The sequence below is a fragment of the Argentina anserina genome, chromosome 2 (genome assembly GCF_933775445.1).
Source record: "Argentina anserina chromosome 2, drPotAnse1.1, whole genome shotgun sequence".
NCBI lineage: Eukaryota > Viridiplantae > Streptophyta > Magnoliopsida > Rosales > Rosaceae > Argentina > Argentina anserina.
Window position 1 is genome coordinate 17,757,651 of NC_065873.1, and position 20,034 is coordinate 17,777,684.

General features: G+C 36.8%; 2 protein-coding genes across 2 annotated transcripts; both read right to left on the reverse strand.

Moving 5' to 3' along the window:
* Positions 1–3,655: 3,655 nt before the first annotated feature.
* On the reverse strand, positions 3,656–8,620 carry LOC126785448 (3-ketoacyl CoA thiolase 1, peroxisomal-like). Its single transcript, XM_050511147.1, has 13 exons — positions 8,281–8,620; positions 8,088–8,164; positions 7,912–7,996; positions 7,671–7,797; positions 7,472–7,570; positions 7,310–7,377; positions 7,126–7,233; positions 6,964–7,041; positions 6,753–6,885; positions 6,520–6,616; positions 4,435–4,558; positions 4,234–4,342; positions 3,656–3,994 (listed from the first exon to the last, which is right to left on the reverse strand). Exons 1-13 carry the CDS (start codon positions 8,380–8,382, stop codon positions 3,831–3,833), a joined length of 1,371 nt encoding a protein of 456 aa, XP_050367104.1. The 5' UTR covers positions 8,383–8,620; the 3' UTR covers positions 3,656–3,830.
* A 1,566-nt stretch (positions 8,621–10,186) lies between these two features.
* On the reverse strand, positions 10,187–15,516 carry LOC126784080 (uncharacterized). Its single transcript, XM_050509578.1, has 10 exons — positions 15,403–15,516; positions 13,783–15,239; positions 13,319–13,651; positions 12,801–12,930; positions 12,472–12,520; positions 11,736–11,888; positions 11,261–11,424; positions 11,031–11,178; positions 10,509–10,631; positions 10,187–10,412 (listed from the first exon to the last, which is right to left on the reverse strand). Exons 2-10 carry the CDS (start codon positions 14,870–14,872, stop codon positions 10,248–10,250), a joined length of 2,355 nt encoding a protein of 784 aa, XP_050365535.1. The 5' UTR covers positions 14,873–15,239; positions 15,403–15,516; the 3' UTR covers positions 10,187–10,247.
* Between the last annotated feature and the right edge of the window lie 4,518 nt (positions 15,517–20,034).

Here is a 20,034-nt window from a genome sequence, read left to right on the forward strand (position 1 = left end):
TACCAAGTCGAATACAACAACCCAAATAGGAACCACTCAAAGGAAAACATTCTCAAAATAATCCTCGGAAATGTAAACTCAACAAAAGAGAAACAAAATGTGAAATAAAATCAAGTGGCTCAGGGTTTTGCTTCTCTACAAGGCTCCTAGTTCCAAGATTACAAGTCAAAACCTGCAAAAGACTGTTGTAGGAGGTGAACTTTGTCCTCGCTTGCTCAGTAGGGGCCAATCGCCCATATAGGTTTGAAAACAGGTAGGGATATAAACAGTTTTCATAAAACGTTGAGGGTAGGTTTTTAGGCCTGTAAAAACCATAAACACATTTATGCAAGTTTTTGGGAAAACTCAAATCATGCTAAAACATCAGGTGCCCTTTTTGGTAGGATAGTTATAGATACTACAGAAATGCACGACCGTTTCTAACGACTAATGAGGCCAAATTGGTGACCTCAAAAATCAAGGTCAACCACTTTTGTTGCAACAACAAAGGAGCGAGAGTATCCATTCTACCGGAATTCCCTAAACAAACACTGTGTAAGATAGATCCAAGTCTCAAACTTGCCCGTGACATCAAAGTGTCGTAAAACGGGTGTAAGAGATAATAAAACAGGGCATTGTCTCTCCGGAGATTTACGGTTCGACACCGAGGGGTTGCCGGACTCCCGGGCCCCACTCACTCTCAAGTATGTCACACTCGCGAATCTTACCAACTAATCCTACAAAATTTGTCTAGCCTCGCGTTTTCGCAACATTTAATGCATATCATAAATCATCAATAAGGCATAGACTATGAACTTTAAATTTGGTCAAAAGATATATAGAGGGTTAGCTCCATTACCTGGATTGACGTGCATAATCCCCATATCCAAAACTTAAGCTCCAAGTGCTGAGCAATCCTCATAATGTCTCGAGCAACACTGTGTAAATCCAATTTTAAGTTCCAGAATCTCGATAAGAACAATATATAACTTTTTCCTACTTTGACTGGAAAGGTTGAAGGTTGACTTTGAGTTGACTAAGTCATTCCTAGTTTGACTAGGAGATTGACCAACGATTGAATTTGACCAATCATAACCCTTACTCGTCGAGATGCTCAGATTATCGATTCATAACACAAAATGGTATAATGAACTTGAACAATATAATCGTTCGGGTTTATGCATATCATATCAAATGAGCAAGTACCACTTAATAAATCCAAGAATTTACTAAGTTATATATACTACTTGATCAATGCTACAAATTATATTATTTTTTTTATAATCATCAAGTCAACGAGTTTAAGATTCATGATTCGTCAAGTCGTAAATAAAATAATTCTAGTTAACCCAAAATCTACCTAAGGATACCCATTGGGTTTCCTATTATGGAAACTTTTCATCCTAATCTCGAAATTATGAAAAAGGAGAAACGAGAAAACTACCTCAAATGGTAGTGTCGGAAACTTGCAAAATATCGCCGGAGGTCCCAAATCCTTGTTGGAAATCCTTCACTGCCTTCTTATGCTTTAAGGTTGCAAGCATGCCTCCTAATTGTCGAAAAACCCAAACTCAAATCAATTCACCAAATCACAACAATACAGTAGCATCAGAATTAATACCATAGTTCCCAAACTGAGCAGTAACTCACCTTGAAGGTGGAATTAATCAAGTAAAAACTTCCTAAATGCATTTCTTATGCTTCTGAAATTACAAAAGTTGCAGAACTTCACCACCCAAGCTTCGGCTCAATGCTTCAACATAACTGGAGTCGAATAACAATAATCCCAAAGTCACAATTCATCTTTGTAACCCAAATACGTCAACATAGACTTGGAAAAGAATGGCCTTCACCGGCCATTAATCTCAAACCAAGAATCAGAATTCCAAGATAGCAACGAAATAAGGGCTCTACTTCTCACCCAAATCATAGTAGTTGTTCTGGTCATTGTTCAGACTTCTCCTCGGTTCCCAGTCTTTCAATTATAGTCCTTTTATTTTTGATTTCGTGGATTGAGACTAAATTGGGCATTTTACCTCTTTGTTCATATTTTCATTGCCATCGTGTTCTCCGTCGTTAACCTCCTGCTCTGACGTCATGGTTGTTTTCTTCCACAGTGGATTTTGACTCTTTTGTTGGAGATGGCCTTAGAGTGATAAGAGTCAAAATTTTCATAAGTATAGGTTCACATTACAACTAGACATTTTTTCCTTTAATTCTCAAAATAAAAAGTTGTTTAATCACATCAAGTATAGTAGAAGAAGGAGGACAAACAAAAAGTTAAAAAACCAAGACAAAAAACTAGACTGAATGTAGGTAACTCACCACTTATGTTTATCGAAATTGCCCCGCACTACCAGCCCTAGGGCAAGAGCAAGTTGGTTCAAGCCTAGAGCCTTACATTTTAAGGGGGCCTCAATTCATTGAAAGAAGAAAGAAAAGAAGAGTTAAAAGACTAACTACTATTTACTATAATGAAAAGTTAGCATTATCCACTAAGCAAGTGAGATGCATGAGATTACAATTAAAAGAAAGTCTAACTTTTTATAAATTAGGGTGTTTTAATCTAAGTCTAACAAGTTATTATCATTCATTCTCAAGTTTTTTCTTGAAACAAGAGAGACATCATAAAATAATCGTAATTCTTTGAAATACAAAATTGTGGCTCGTGAGCTATTAATATGTAATAGACGAATTTATTTTGTTTTTGTGTTTAGGAATTTCTTAAGCTCTATTTTGGGGCTCGGAATATTTTCCGCCTTTAGCCTCCATAGACACAGGGGGCGACCTTGTTGCCCTGAATTCAACCGAAGAGAGAAAAGATTGAAAAAATTATTTTAAAAATCTAGTCAAGCCGATATTGACCCAATATATCAAAATTTGACCGATATGTGATTGTTGACTGATAAATTCAACCGATATGGGGATATTTTATCGATTTCTACATAGTTGTAAGAGGTAAAGTAACCATCTGATTGCACTCATGTTCAAGCCCTTGTTTATTGCAGTCATATATTGTAAGCATTATCTTCTACCGCAATAAGCAAGCCTTCTTCAACCTAATGGCTATGTCAGAACGAAACAGGTCAAACAGCTACTGATCCAAGTCTTATTTCCCAGTTTTTTTTTTTTTTTTTGGTTTGAGGGGAATGGAATTGTATTCAATATAGGATTTGATATCGAGTGGACAACGTTAAAGTCTTGTAGTGTTATTACCGTGACAAAAGTTTCCAGTAGTGAACAAACTTGGTGTCTTTGTATGTGAATCAATCTTATGTTTACTATTAGTACTCATATACATACTATCTCCATCAAGTACTTTCAGACTTCCAGTAACCAATACTTGGAGAGAACCAGTGACAAGATTGCTTGAATCAACATGTTCCATTCCATTCATGATAGGTAATCAAATTGGTCATTGGTTGTGTTTAATTTGCTTTGTTTTGCTTTGCTTTCCCCCAGTTTCTGAGGCATATAGTTGTGGAATATTAACTTCATATATCTGTGGGTGTGAAATCATTGTAAAGATATAGAGCAGAATTTGATATAAATATGCGTTGCAAGTAAGATCCTCATATGTTGTTCAGTAGAATAAAACAAGCAACAAAAAAAACCTTTATGTTTCCACAAGCTAGTTTATTCATAAACATTCACAAGATCAAACAACAATAGCAAATAACCATGCAAAGAAAACATATTATTTGAACTTGATAAATTTTCTTACACTAGCCACAACATTTATCCAGAAACTACTTAATTTGAACATCAACAACCAAATTGAAAAAAGGGCAACATGATGAGCAACATAAGCATAAGTTTATGTATTAACCTATCATCGTAGGTTGGTATCTTCAACTACATGTTCTAGCATTGCATAGCTCATCAACTGAGTCACCTCTTTCTAAAACTGCAGCAGCCCCCATACCTGAGCCTATGCACATGGAGATTACACCATAACGGCAATCCTTGCCGCGACGTTTCATCTCATTCAATAGAGTTGCAACACACCGAACACCTAAGACAAGAAAAAAAAAACAGATCCGAGAAAATATCAGCTTGAGATACATATAAGGATGTGCCAAACTGTTTAGCTCTCTAATTGTTATACTAGGATATAAGCCAGATGACAGCACAATAGAAAGCATTACGGAGTCATGCATGCCTTTGTGCCCGCCCATTCATGTGTCATCACATCAGATAGGTTTCATAGCAAGTGGTGAAGAGGTTTAGTTTAGGACATGTTACTCCACATACCTGTAGCGCCTAAGGGATGCCCCAGAGCAATAGCACCTCCATTAACATTGACTTTATCAGAATCAAGTTCCAATTTCTTCTGACAATATACATACTGGGATGCAAACGCCTGAAGGACACACAAAATGCTTGTCAAAAGAATCTCCAAAACCAAAAGAAATCCATCAAGAAAAAGTTATCAAGTCACTAGCAATGTTGTACCTCATTTATTTCAAATAGATCAATATCCCCAAGCTCAAGACCAGCAGATTTCACAGCTACTGGAATTGCAGCGGCTGGACCTACACCCATGACAGCGGGATCCACACCAACAGCAGCAAAACTCCTGTAAAAATGGCTTAAAATTGTGATCAAGGTCCAAAGAAGGCTTGAGCATATGTTCTGGTCATGAAGCTACCTGACATTCTTAGACAACATATAATCTCAATGACAGTTTTTGCATACATACCACTATGCTCTAAGTCTCATGAGCAAACCAATGATCCAAACATAACCCTTCTAGATTATAGACCTCACTTCCTAAAACTTGTCCATATACAGATACTAGAGTGGGTTTCTGGGAATGATTTGTCACTGTCCTGAGAAGTACAGGCGTTCTGCAACTAATTTCACTCAGCATAAGCCTATGATGGAGGCCCCTTAATCATCCTTTCATACAATCGGACAACTTCACAAGATCAAGAAAACTAAAGGAAAAGAAGTAATATTGATGATGTGTTGTCTGCTCAAACTTCTGCATATTTTATCTAGCTATATTGGTTAATGCATTGTCTACTCCCATTATGACACTAGCTAACGAGTTCTCAGCAGTATAATAATATATAAAGTACTTACAGCGATTGTTTAGAAATATAATGAATTAATTACAGAAGAAGTATAGGAATCAACAGACAAATGGAAAATTCTACAAAATCTCAAGAGACCAACAATGATTACTTACTCCCCAAAGACACAGCCAAAGAATACTCCATTTACCTAGTTAATTACTCACTTTTATTCATTAATTATAAAAAGTTCTTCCATGCCCATTAATTATATAACCACTTGCTCTGAACAGTACTGGTAATTACTAATGTTTTCCCTCTTCCTAAGGTTAATCACTTTTGGTGGAGAGCATGTTTTAATCGGCTCTTATTATCAATATCAGTTTCTGGATCCTTGTACTTTAAAAGCCGGGAGCGCCCAGAGCCGAATCAGAGTGTCCTCCTTTAAGGTCCTTGGATCGTTGGTGTCTAATTTGAGCTTCCATTAAAAGTGGATATGGCTTCCATGTCAATATAGATGTTTAGTTGCAATAGGTGTTTTCTCGATTGGCTAAGGGCGCTAGAATGAGGCTTTTACTCCTGGTAGTTATAGAAGAGCTGATGAAGATATGTCTATGCACATGTCCTTCCTAATCCAATTTCTTTCATTGAAAAAGTTCATAGTCCAGGCACTTTGGCTACATACCACAATAAGTAGGCTAGTGCGAAAAGGGGTCAAAAGGTTTTCATTTTCGTTAGTGTGAGTAATACTCATACGTGGAAACAAACTGATGTTAATATGGAAAAAGAAATTAATTAAAACTCAATATTTGATGCAGCTTAGGATTCAGGCATTGGATTTGTTGCAAGAAATTAATATCAAGCGTGTGTGGCTAATGATTTCTCTATGGGACTATCAGGTGCACTATTCTGTCACTTGATGAAGCCTAACCTCTTCAATTAACAAGTAAAGAGAATAAAAAGACAATAGAAACATTACAATTAATTTGAACAAGTATATCAACCACCTTTAAACAATTGTTTACTTTGTGATTGATGTTATGTCTTCTCCAAGAAACCAAGGATTATGTTTTCCAAGCATCAGTTAACACTGAAGTATCTAACCTCACTGTAAAGCAGCTTTATTAGAGTCTTCTTACTTATTCAACCAAAATATCTTGTTGAAGCTTTCTACATATTCATCTAAATATAATGGTAACATGACTGTCATTTTCAGAACCTCAGTAACAACGAACAAGGTAAACCTAAGGATTATTCAGCAGTTACTTACAACCACGTCACATTATTCCTTTGATTAACCATATGATCAACAAAATATAGACAAAACATACCCAAAAAAAAAACAATGATCTGAAGAAACCAACTTATTAACATTTGCAGCGTAACACTAAATTAATATGATTCTTGGTGATCTGAGTTCATTGATACGAGTTATAGTCATCTCAAGTTCTCAAGAACCCAATATATTTTCCTTAATCCACCAATGAATTAGCTAATGTTCAACAGAACTACAATGTCATACCTGAAAACACCAAAAATAGGAAGTCCCTTCTGAATAGCTACACTTCTCTTCATCAAGAGTACTGCTCCGGCGCCATCACTCACCTGGCTAGCATTTCCTAGAATAAAAAGTAAACAAGCAGAGTTCATGATTCTTGATTCATATTTTCATATGCATTAGAAAAGGAACAAAGTCTGGATAATTGAGGTACTATCATGAATTAGAAGCTACTCGATACTTGAGTGGAATAATACCAGCTGTTGTTGTCCCATCTGATTTAAAGGCAGGCTTTAATTTTGCCAAATCAGACATGTTTGCATTTGGCCGGATGCCATCATCCACAGAAATTGTAACATGCCTCTCCTCTCCAGTTTTTGAGTCCACAATCTATGAAACAGATAATCAACTTACAAAATGCAAAAGACATTTTCCAAGGAAAATAAGTGATTCCCTGATTGTATTTACCTTAGTAGAGACAGGCACAATTTCATCTTTGAATTTACCAGATGCAGTTGCGGCAGCAGCACGCCTATGTGATTCAACCTATATTATACACACATAAAATTACAACAAATTTACTCTGTATGTCAGCTACTAAATGCATATTATAGACTTAGTAGAACTCACAGCAGCTTGGTCTTGCTCCTGTCGTGTTACACCATAACGCTGTGCAACATTTTCAGATGTAACACCCATAGGAAGAAGACAGTCGCGGGCTTGTGCAAAGGCTTCGGCCTACAAATGAGATATATTCAGTTGAAGAAACCATTCTTCAAAATATTAATAATAAGTAAAGAGAGTTAGAAACTACCTTGGGGTTAATTTTTTGGATACTACCCATGCTATCTATTGTCATGCATTCCAACCCTGCCGCAATGCCTGTATTCAAAGCAAAGGTCAAATTCATTGATGGACACAAGTGTGTATTGACTGTATTCCATCACACACGCACACAAGTTTTCATATTCCTCACCAATGTCATAATACCCTGCCTTTATGAATGCCGCTACATCAGCAACTGCCTGGAGGCCAGAGGAACATTGCCTGTTGACAGTTCTGATCGGAACCGTATCTGGATAAAACAAATGAACCATAAGCTTCTGGCTATAGACAAAACCCAACATAAGGAACACCTTTTGTCTACCACAAACAATTGAAGAATGAAGACTTACCGGGAAAGCCAGCATAAAATGCTGCCATCCTGCACTCCATAGCTCTAAGTGAGCCAGGAGCCAGAACTGTGCCAACTACTATATCCCCTACTTCACTTGGGTTCAAGTTTGTTCTCTCTATCACTGCCTATATAACAAGTACATCATAGATAAATTAGCCCAATAGAACTATGAGGAAATACGCAAAACCTTACGAAATTGTTCAGAGAACATTCAATTTATAGGTTTATCAATATCTAACCTTCAAAACAGGTGCCAATAAATCATCAGCTAAAGTGTCCTTAAAACCGCCTCGCTTTGCCTTGCAAATGGCAGTTCGGTAAGCCCTGTTAACATGATTTTCAAGGCTATATTGAGCACAGGGAAGGTATAAACCTCATCAAAAGATTTAGATCAGAAAAGAATAACACTACTCACGCTACGATCACTATATCATCTCCAAAAGAACCTGTTCTATGATAAGCAGCACTATCCCCCGCTGCACATATTTCAGCCTACCAAACAAAACGATCAAACAAAAATGAAAATCCAGAAGACACAAAAGTCAAACCAATCAAATCCACCATAACCAAAACACAAAGCACTCTCATTACAATAATGAGAAACTTACAGAGAGGGCAGAAGATTCATGGGTTTGAGTTGCAGAAGACAAAGAAGAATCCGGTCTCAAGTGTTGAAGCAGAACCTTCTGTCTGTTAAGGGCTTTGTCCATGTTTTCACCTCTCTTCAAAGTTGCAACCTTTTCTGAAGTTTCAGTTGCAAAATAGCATCAAAGCAATGCGTTTGAAGAGTTGTGGGTTTATATAGGAGGAAGGGAGACTGGGGTTTCCAAATAAAGAACGACCAAGAGAAGAGACTGAGCACATGAATTTACTCAAAGTTTCATGTGGGAAAGCTCAAAGGCTCTGACTTGACTGGCATAACAAAAAGGAAAGGAACCAATCACAACAATGCTGCTCCGATTGTTCAGCGGGTTTTGTCTTTTGGAGTTATTGGAAATTACAAGGAAGAACAAACCCCACGTTTTCCACATCTGAAAGAATTTCCGTTTTAAGTTTACAGGTCAAAGTTCGGTAGGTGCGAGTCGGCTTGTCTGGTCAATACATTTTCCAATAGGGCTGGCATCCTTCACAGAAGCTCTGTAAAAATTTTACCAATGCAAATTTATTCCACAACAATTGGTTGACAGTCTTTGCATCTTGCTCATACCCGAGTGAATGTTTGCATTCATTTGCAAATATAAAGCCATCTTCATTTTGTACCAGACTTTAATATATGTGTATGATTCATAGCTATATTCATATTGCAACTCTATGTATTCATATTCAGTTGTGGAGAACTTTTGCTTTGATGCAAAAAAGCACCATTTGCTTTTCATGCATGGTAGGCGTGGGCGTGTGGTAGTGTGGTAACAAAGAAATTACAGTCGGCAAAAGAGATGCATGTAAAATTGTAAATATTGGTGACTTAATTTGCAGTTCATACTCATTTGGAAGGTAGATAAGCCGGAAAAGAGCTATGTTTCTCTATATTTATACATATTCACAACGCATTCACATGAGCTGAATATTGGAGATGGTCCCGTGCTAGCATACTTGTTTCCCCATGTGTTTTTTTTTTTTCACAAAAGAATAAAACAATAAGATCGATGATCTGTTTGTCAACAGACCATCAAATGTTGCGGACATATTCACCCTCTGAAGTTTTCGAACTCAAAGAGAAGGGTTTCATTAGAGTGATACTAGATGATTCTTGTACAGGAAGAATGTGAAATGTGCATGCAAATGTTTTTTATTCTTGTAAAGTAGCTTCATGGTCTTGTCTACTTACTAGAACCCTTCCCTTGAAGTGTGTTAGAAGACATAGCTCGCAACTTGTTCGTTATCTCAGTGAATGATGGCCGACTTTCTGGATCAGGTGACCAGCACTCTTCCATTAGCTGCTTCCACTCAGAATCACACCACTGTGGAATAGGTGGTCGAAGAGTGTATAGATTGTAGAGTAACCTAGATGAAAATCAAGGGCGCACGTATACAAAACACAAGAAGCAAGGTCTATGACTTTCAATGGTAATATCAATTGTTTTCCTTGCTCCAAGCTGTGATGAAGGTCTATACCGAGAAATCTAAGGCAGACGGTGATTACAGATCCAAGTCATATATAATGCTACAATGAGTAGAGTAGCCAACTCTAACTAAATCTATTCCACAACATAATTGTAGTGATACATCATACTGTTGTCCAAATTTACATACTAATTCTGATACCTTGGAACCTAAGGGAAAGTCTCTTGTTTATTAGTTTGTTAAGAAAGACGACGAACTTATTGGACAATTTGAACTTCATAATGAAATGAAAGTTTTTACTATGGGTCCTGCAATATTCGCTTAAATCCTTGACCTAATTTAAGGATCAGGATCCTACTATAGCTATACGTAGTCTAAAATGAAGTGTAAAGTTTCAGGAGGTCGCATTCAAATAGTTATATATCAAAACTATATTGTTTCTAAAACTTAACTCCTTACATTTCCCTTCAATCATCGCATACAAAATTTCTTTTATATGAAAATGGTTCTGTTACCCTTCCATCATTACATACGCAGGACTCCCATTAGAAACCAGAGCAAGGAATAAATACCATAAGATAAAATTACCAATGATAGCACCACAATGCATATTTGCATACGGTTCCTCTCCGGTCAAGAACTCCCACATTGAAATTCCAAATGAGAAAACATCAACCTGTCAAAGGTAATACAGGAATGCTATTTTCTTTAGCAAATGATGCACTTTCGTTTGGCTGTAATATAAGATATAAAAGTATAAACTCCTATTGACCTTCTCAGAAACCTGGCTGCTGCTACCATTCAACAATTCTGGTATCATCCATGGAAGCGATCCCCGCACACCTCCAGATAACAGCGTATTGCGTTTGATTCTTGACAGTCTAAAATCTCCAACCTAAAGAGTGAGTAGACAGTTACTCGTTATTAAAGAAACCTCAAGCAAAGCTCTAAGGTTGAGATTAAAGAAATAACCAAGTGTGATTTTTTTGTGTTGAAGAAAGAAAGGTGATATTTGGCTGAAATTTCCAAATGAAAAATCCCACAAAACTTACAAGCACAACCAAATTATGACTTCTAGTTTCCATATGAGGGGAATGAATTCCATTGCATCTGCCCAAATTCATCCTTTGGTCAACTATAGCATGTAAATATTCTACAGTATTCTATCTAGAGTCAATGACACTGGCAATTCTATAAGGCCTCTATCATTGCATAACACTTACAAACCCACATAGTTTCCTCAGGAGCATTTGTATCAAACATTGAACAGGGACAATGCCTTTGTACCAATTACCTTACATATAGGTCGTTGAGCATCCCTCAAGTTAACTAGCAAATTGTCACACTTCAAATCAAAATGGACAATATTCTTTGAATGCAAGTATTCCATGCCAAAAGCTGCATCTGTGGCAATTATAAGCTTCTTAAGCCAGTCAAGTGATCTGTACAAAGAATCTCATGTTCTAAGATAAGCATAAGTAACTGTATGAAGCAAATAACTGAAAATAAGATAAGAAAAATTACCTATCCTCTTGAAGTAGGGCATGCCTGAGGGATCCATTCACCATATATTCAGCTACAGTGGCTAATGTCCCTCCTGCTCCATCAGGTACAATCCCATAGAATGCAACAACATTTGGATGATGAAGATCTGAAAGGATTTGTGTCTCTCTCCAAAAGTCTTTTGTCTGATATAGCCAAATGGAGCAATGAGCTTCGCAGGCAGGTAAAATGCAATTTTAATTATTTTTACTGTAAAAGGATGTGAACCACATTGTCAGAGCAACTTCAGGATATGTGTCATAAGTCATAACTAAGGTCATCCACTTGTTCACTGTGCAAAGACAATATGTCCATAAGCTAAAAAACTTTCCATAACCATTTGTTATTATTCAGAATCCAGCCACCCTTCAAATAAACGGAAAATATGGAAAAGAAAATAAAAATACACACAGATATGAACAAATAATATGGAAAGGCATTTTGTCATGCGACCTACCAATTGATCTTGCTCTAATGATCTCCCTGCAAAGCAGGTTTTTTTAATTCTCTTTATAGCAACATCTGATCCCTTCCATCTTCCATAAAAAACAGTTCCATATGTACCAGATCCCAATTCCCGTAGTTCTTCAAGATCAGCATTTCTAATGATCTAGCATCAAAATTGAAATACAAATAAAGAACTAGAATTTTGCTAATATCCGAAAAGAAAAGATGCTATGGAGCTGGTCTTTTAGAAAGAAGAGAGTATCTCAGTCATACTTATATCCCAAGGGAAAATCAGAAGCAATCGAAAAAAGTATTAGAAGTGTATACACTAGAGGACTAACGAGTATCATTTTGTTTGAAAGACATACATATTTTCTTATATGGCAACAATAAAATATAGTAGGTAGCATGGAGAACCAGGTCTGATGAGATGATTCACCATGAAGATAATTACATGTACTTATGTAATATTAGTGAGATGCTATAATAACTTTTAATAATCAAAAAAGATATATAACTCTTGAATAAGTCAATAGTCTGTCAGTTCTTAGTTGTTTCAATCAATTAATCATTGTCCATAATATTCACCAAGGCTTCATAACTCATAAGCTGGCAGGAGGAGGGGGGGGGGGGGTTCTGGTAAGCAAACCTACAACTTTTCTGGATATTACAATGATAAAATATAGATTTTAGATAGCTACTAACGTGCGCAAATCAAGAGAAATATCAAGTCAGCAGGAACATACCTGCAAACCGTAGACGCTGGCTTCCATTTCAACTATCATCTTGGATTGGCTGCGGCAACACCATATGATCACTTTTTTGGAACTCACGATCATCAAGAACCGTCACTGGGTAAGAAATTGCAGAGCTTGTAAACAAGGGTTCTTGGAAACCTAGATCATGTTGACTAGGAATAAATTGTGCATTTACAGCTTCGTGTGAAATTGATCCGGAGAGCAGATCACACAAAGAACTTTCATCACAAGATTGTTGTCTGCTGCATGGAAATAAGCCCGAAACTTCAAAATTCATATCCCCTGAAACAGCCTGTCCTTGTTTTCCATATACCCACCCTGTCAAAGCACAAACCTGATTTTCGACAGTTGCTTGACTCGTGACAAGATGACTAGCGGCATTGTTGCCAAGTTGGCAGTTCTTGGGGTCCTGCACTTCGTTATCTACCAAACGTTTGAATTCACTGGCTGCAGGAACCACAACCCCAGAGGCAAAAGAAGATGTTGCAATCTCTTCATTGGTGTTTAGACTGCATATATTCTTATATTCTTCCCCAGTGGCAGGTGATCTTTCCCCACAAAGGTCATTATCCTTCATCCGACTTATTTGGGAGTTCTAAGGTCATCAAATCTTTCTCCGCAGCTGTCATGAATTTGTCATGAACATCACTAGGACCATTCTGATTACACTCATTTTGGCCCAATGATTCTAAACAAGGAGAAGAATTTGGCAAATTCATTCTTATGTGCAGTGGCTGCAGTCCTATCGACTCGATATCCTGTAACTTGTTCTGTACCCAAGGATCTAACAGGTCAATATCTCCATGCAGTTAGGTTAGGTCTTCCTGTAAGGTACCTGAGCTCTTCAACACTGACAATTCAGCCGATGTAAAGTTTAATGGGTGTGACAAGTTCATTCCTTCCTGAGTATGGTATGCACACTTCCCTCCATTCTCCTGTAGCTTTGAATCAGAAATTGCACGTGGCATGCTGTTACCATGATGAGAACAAATGGAACCTGACAACTGAAATATTAGATCTTCTGGCTGTAAGAAAGGCATGTCAGAAACAAATGTTCTTTCCTTATGAACTGGCATCTCAGGGGAGAACCCATCAAAGTCACCATAATTTTGGCCAACAGCTGAAGCAGACACCACAATTTTGCTGGTAATGTGGCTGTGACAATGCCCTCCATGAAATTGGCCCACTTGCATATTATCAGCTTCAGCTTGTTGATGTGGAATAGGGGAAAGGGGAGATTGAATTGGAGACTCAATCATATTACGGGACTCACGCGAAATTTGACTATGATGATGCAACCCTGCAAGGCTTTAAAATTACTCTGAATCTCCTTATGGAATACCAAAGGCTCTGTTCCTTGTTGACTTGCTTCACTACTCATACTTTTTCGTCGATTAGATTTTCTACTACTTGGATCAACCATGTCATTTACAGCAGCAACATATTGGTAATCAGGGTTACTTGAATATATGGTATCAGCCTCAATGGAAGAATTTTCAGACTCTCCCAGAGGAATTAAAAAGATACGTGGTCTCTGAGAACACTCATCCCTTTCAAACCCATGATACTCCTCTATCATATTTTGAAGATCTTCATCAGATGACACAGATATAAGAGGATCCAGATCCTCATTTGGAAGCTGGTACTTTATCATAAGAGGCTGGGTGCAAAGACTAGAAGTCTTCTTTACAAGCTCTTCCCATGAAACATCATTCCTTACAGAAATTATACGCATCTCTCCCCCAACGTATCTGATTTTTCCATCACTAGGCCTGGGTAAAATCTTGCCACCGAAACTGCATATAAATTTCATCTTCCCTGATTGAGAACCATGCAACACTCCAGGCCTGTTTAATTTGGCAGAATGAGGAGACTCAGCCATGTTAACAAGTGGAGCAGTTGGCCGAATTCCAGCTTGATCAGAATTAAGTTCTCCAAAAGCCTTCTTTGATACTTCTCCACCATTAACCTCCTTCACATTGTGTCTGCTTAGCCTATCAACATTAGCCTCATTTTCAATCTCTTTAAATGACACATTTGCCGAGACAAACTCAGATGTGTCAGACGCACACTCAGAATTCATTCTCCTCAACCCCAAAACACCACTAAAATCCTGATCCGCCGCGGTACAATTCTGATTATACTCCTCTCCAGCCCGCATTTCACAACTCTGACCTGCATCAAGCACAGAATGAACTCTCCTCACTGCACCCTGAAGAAACTCCAAAGAAAACTCCTCTCCCGTCTGTACAGAAACATTCCTTATGTGCAAATTCCTTCCCACATTCGGAGCAACTATATTCGAATCTTGCTGGATCCATTGACCCGATGAGCATAACACCTCACTGGCCATGGTATCAAGCAATTTCTCAGACCTAATCAGCTGCATCCCTTAACTCCTAGACCTCTCTCCACAAATCAACAAACTGAATAAGAAAAACCACCTTTCGTACCAGAAAACTGTACACCAACCTATGTTCTCTCCATCATAATGTTGTTTTTTTTCTCTCGAAAAATCAAATAAAACTCAAACCCCAGTATATATATTATACTACTCCTCTAAGCTTCACAACCAAAATTCATATACTTCAATTCATATTCTAATCACAGATTTGTACAGAGAACAAATCCCCACTATATACCCAACCACGCAATTCGGGACTATATACTCACAATGATTGAAACTAACACGATTCACAAAGCTGAGACAAGACTAGCAAACCAGAGCTTTTGAAGCCCAATACTCATAGCAAAACCTGCATCAGTCAGCAAAGCCAATACCATCACCCTCAACATTTCAAACACAGAGCTAAACAGAGCACGTAAACCACAAAATCGAAGGCGAAATTCAAAGAGGGGGGCATGCTTGAAACTCAAAATTGGAAAAGTGAGAGAATAGAATGAGAAAATTGAGAGTACCTGATGGCTGGGGAGGTGTGAGGCTCTGTTTTGGAGCTCCAAATGCTCTCATTGCTGAGATGGAGAATCGGGAAATGAGAGAACGTGAAGAAGAAGAAGAAGAAGAAGAAGAAGGCACCGACCCACAATCTTCTCAACTGTATATGCAATATTTTTTAGGAAGCAATATTTTATTTAAGTAATTAAATACCCTTCCTAGTTAGATTGGTTTAAGAGGAAGGGAAACTGTCTATTTAAGTACAAATTTAACCCCTTTTTTTTTTCCATTTCACCCACACATCTTCAAATATACTAATCTGATTATCTACAATTTGCCCAAATTAATATATTTCCACTAAATACACTTTAAGACCATTTTACCCTCACACATATTGTATAGAAATACTGTTAGAACCTAGCCGGATTCCAGTCGTCGGAATAAATTGCTAACCCCTAATAACGTCGTCAGAAAAATTACTGACTCCCAGTAATGACATTACTGACACCCAGTAATTGAGTTACTGACACTTCGTAATTGCGTTATTGACCCCAACAATGGCATTATTGACACTCAATAATTGTGTTACCGACCCCAATAATTAGAAAAACATATTGAAATTAAGCTTCTCAAAATTGTAGAGCTTGATTTCCATCTACAACAATTATCTAACAGTCGTATCCAAATTGAGCTTCAAGACTAGGAGGACCTATATCGGCGTTAACCCCTAGTAATTATGTTTCTACACCTTATTTTTCTTATTCGGCACGGGCAGATATTGTCGCCGCATCCATGACGGCTATCAATAAAATCTTATAGAAGATAGTATAATGTAAGAAAGGGTATCGCTATAGGCCGGGGATTGATGGTACTCTACAAGACAAGACGTTAGTTAAAGTTTATTTACAATATTTACATATTTACAATGATTTATAAAAGGGTTTTAAGATTTTGATTTTTCGAAATAAAATAATATAAACAGAAAATTACTATACATATGTACACATGATTAACTTCTCAAAATAATGCCAGAGTTTCATAACAGTTCCAACATGTCAACGAGATATTTCAATCCAACAATATAATTTCGATGCAACTAGTTATCAAAAGCAAATTCTTAAGCACATTAAAAGAAATTGCTTATGTACTTAAAGGTTCCTCTTAATTACATAAGCTTTAGAGAAGTCTATCACCTAGGTTTTTTCATGCAAACATTAGACTTGGACTGAAGAGCACCCATATAAAGTTAACATGAATCATTAAGCTTAATAAGAACGGAATTTGAACATGCAAGTATATTACAAGAAATTGCTTATACACAAGCATGCATACTCAAATGAACCTTAAGAAAACCAGCAAGCACGAAATCAGATCATCAAACATCATCACTAACCCGAGATCATATAGGAAAAGCTATGAAATTAAACTCATCTTTGGTCTAATAAAAAATCCAATACCAATCACAAAATTCATACAATGAATTTGAAATCCAATATCAAAGGTTGAAAAACAGAAAATAAAGGTCATTGATTACACTTTTTAATCAACAAGGAAGCTTGAAGAAATCAAAGAACAACCCCGGGAAGAAGATGGTGATGCACGACAACGTTGGAGAAGTTCTAAAGTTGCTTGCAGTAGAGTTTTTGCTTCTTGGACTTGGGAGGATGAGAGAAGACAGAAAATAGGGTTTCTTTGACCTTGAATGCAGCAAGAAGTGATAGGGAAGTCGTTGGTTTCAACCCCTATATATAGAGAGAAGTCAGGGTTTGAGATTAGATCACAACCCTTGAAATTAAATGACTTTGGATGGCCAGATTTGCTTTGGAGAGACTTTAACATAATCACACCTACATCAGCTTCTCTTTATGGCTAGGATAAAGTCGTGCAAAGCCTGGTTTGAAGTGAATTGGGGCTCAGTTACACAAATCGGTACAATATCAGTTTTCTTGGCTAGTCTGACCTCAGGTAACTGAATCGCACATAACTTCCTCCAGAAAAATGATATATGTGTGATTCCAACGACTATGAAAACTAGACTCATAGAGCTTTCCATGGTTATATTATGCATAATTTTTCCCTATGTATTTTGCCCACTATGGTCCATCGAAGTTGACTGTCTACAGAGACAGAATCCTGATTTCGGGTTTTATTGTTCATTTTGGTCATTTGAACACATTTTCCTCTTATTTTGCTCCAGTGTACCTAAAAACAACAAACTAAGTTACAATTGACATTATTAAGAGATTAACTAAACTAAATGAGAGAAATAATATATTAAGAACGTCGCATTATATGCTCCTATCAACATAATCCACATTGTCATTGTCGCAACGGAGAGAGCGACGCCGGTCTCTGTAAATCGTAGCAGCACCATTGTTCTTCTTTTCAATTTATCAAACCTTGAATACATTGGTGAGATTCTCACGATTTTTCCTCACAATCTTCTCCACAAGTCCGCCACCGCATGCATCTCCTCAGAGAGTTCGTCGGAGCCAATGCCGCCGGAAGACAGATAAACGAAGAGGAAGAGTGACTTGGCTTAGAGGAAGAAGAGAGAGGGTCGTGTGGCTTGTTTTGAATTGTTGAGATAGAGAGAGAAGATAGAGAGAGAGAGAGGTGATAGATATGAGGTTAGTGATAGAGTGTTAATTAAAACGTCTATAATAAACCCTGTAAAATGTCATCGTTAGTATAGAATAAGCAGGAATCGTTCATTCTGGGGAATTGAAGAGAACTCTAAACTTTTAGTGTTAACAAATAATTGAGGGTTTGAGATTAATTATTAACTACTAATAAAAATAAAACCTAAATTATTATTTACATGATCGATTTCTCTTTAACAAACTTAAACCAAATTTACCATTACACCACATAATTACAAGTTCGAACCTATCATCATTCTAATTCGACCAATTACATATTTTTTAGACACCAATACAATTATAGCCTTAGGGGATCATTTAATCATGCAAGATTTCAATTAACATTTAGATTGACTTAGGGCCTAATCTAAATTTGCATGTAATCGAATTCAATAATACTTAGAGTAGAAATCAAACAAGATTTCATTTAAGCACCAAATCTTTGTTGGAGACATGTTTCATGTATGACGTCACCCACCATGGTTTCATATGCAAATTTCCAGATTTTTTACCACTTTTAATTAACACAAACCAAACCTACTTAGGGCATGATTCAATTTGTGTCAATATGGTTGATGAATCTAGCACTCAAACACAATCTTAGGGACTGCATCCAAGCACTAAATTCATATGCACATATCTGAAAATAATCTAAAAGTATGAGAAAGATGATGAGAACACAACAATAGAAATACAAACTCATTAATTATAGAAAACCATCAATTCGGCAAAGATCCAAAAATCCAATAAAACAATCTGAAAATTTCGATTCTTAATATAAAACAATAATCTCACACAAACATCATACTACAATCTACATAGACAAAGTATTGTAGAAAATCAAAAACTAACAAAGCCGTGGAGATGAGTTGCGAGAATCACACGTTGTAGGAACCTTGGAGGTGTGTCTTCAACGGTGATTTCAGTGGAGATAGAATTGGTATATGGGGGAGAACGGTTTGTTGTTTTTGTGAAGAATGTTTGAAGTATTTTGGCAAAGGTTTGGCTCTTGAATGTAAATGAGAAGTGATCTTATTTGAGAGGTGAAGCCATGTATATATAGAGGAAAGAGAGAGAGAGAGAGAGAGAGTAGGCTTGGTTTGAACTTGCCTCTTTCTTCCTATTATAATGTCATGCTTTAATCCCTTAAATCATGTCATGCTTTATTTCCTAAATAATGTCATATTTTATTCCCTAAATCATGCCATGTTTTATTCCCTAAATCATGCCATGTTTTATTCCCTAAATCATGTCATGTTTTATTTCCTAAATCATGTCATAATGTATTCCTTTAATGATCATCTTCTAGCTTTTAGGTTGCATATGCATGACTCAATCTCTCTTCTTTTCACTTAATTAATTTTCACATTTATTTCTTCCTTCTTCTTTTCTTCTTCCCATGGCAAGGACTCCATCTCTTAATTATATCCACTTTTTTATCTCTTCTATTTAATTGTTGCATGACTTGTTGATGATAGGACTCCATGTGCATGACTTCTCCTTGTTTTTCTCTAGTATTATCTCTTAAATCCAATCTGAAAATAAGAAAATAAAGTCATAAGTAAGAGATAATTAGTTTCGAAACCTAACAAGGATTCCTAGTGCAAAATATCGTCAATGCGACCAAAACGTAAAAAGATGAAAACTCCTAATCCAACTAGGTTTCCTAGTCCTACAAGGATTCGTACTCTAACTAGGACTATACACCAATATTGCGTTTTTAACTCATGTAAGCACAAAAATGCATCCAATACCGCCCAAGACTCTTACTATGACTTAATGACTCAATAGTATAACAATAAAGGCTAAGCAAAGTACAAATGGAGATAAAAATATGTTAAGAACGTCGCACAAAGTGCTCATATCAGTTAGTTATATAATATGTAATGCAAAAATTGAAATAGGCAATAAGAATTGGTTTGGTCAAGTTTTTAATGGTTTATGTTTATTTGGTCAATTCCCCTACAATAAAGATGAATAGAAAAGCTTAGACATGAAATGTGAACGTTCTTT

Coding starts and splice junctions, on each gene's coding strand:
- LOC126784080 (XM_050509578.1), bottom strand. CDS start 14,872: ATGCAGCTGATTAGGTCTGAGAAATTGCTTGATACCATGGCCAGTGAG. Junction 11,425..11,735: donor CATTAGAGCAAGATCAATTG/GTAGGTCGCATG, acceptor TGGCTATATCAG/ACAAAAGACTTTTGGAGAGA. Junction 11,179..11,260: donor GCCCTACTTCAAGAGGATAG/GTAATTTTTCTT, acceptor TTCTTTGTACAG/ATCACTTGACTGGCTTAAGA.
- LOC126785448 (XM_050511147.1), bottom strand. CDS start 8,382: ATGGACAAAGCCCTTAACAGACAGAAGGTTCTGCTTCAACACTTGAGA. Junction 7,234..7,309: donor TCCAAAAAATTAACCCCAAG/GTAGTTTCTAAC, acceptor TCTCATTTGTAG/GCCGAAGCCTTTGCACAAGC. Junction 7,042..7,125: donor AGGAGCAAGACCAAGCTGCT/GTGAGTTCTACT, acceptor TGTATAATATAG/GTTGAATCACATAGGCGTGC.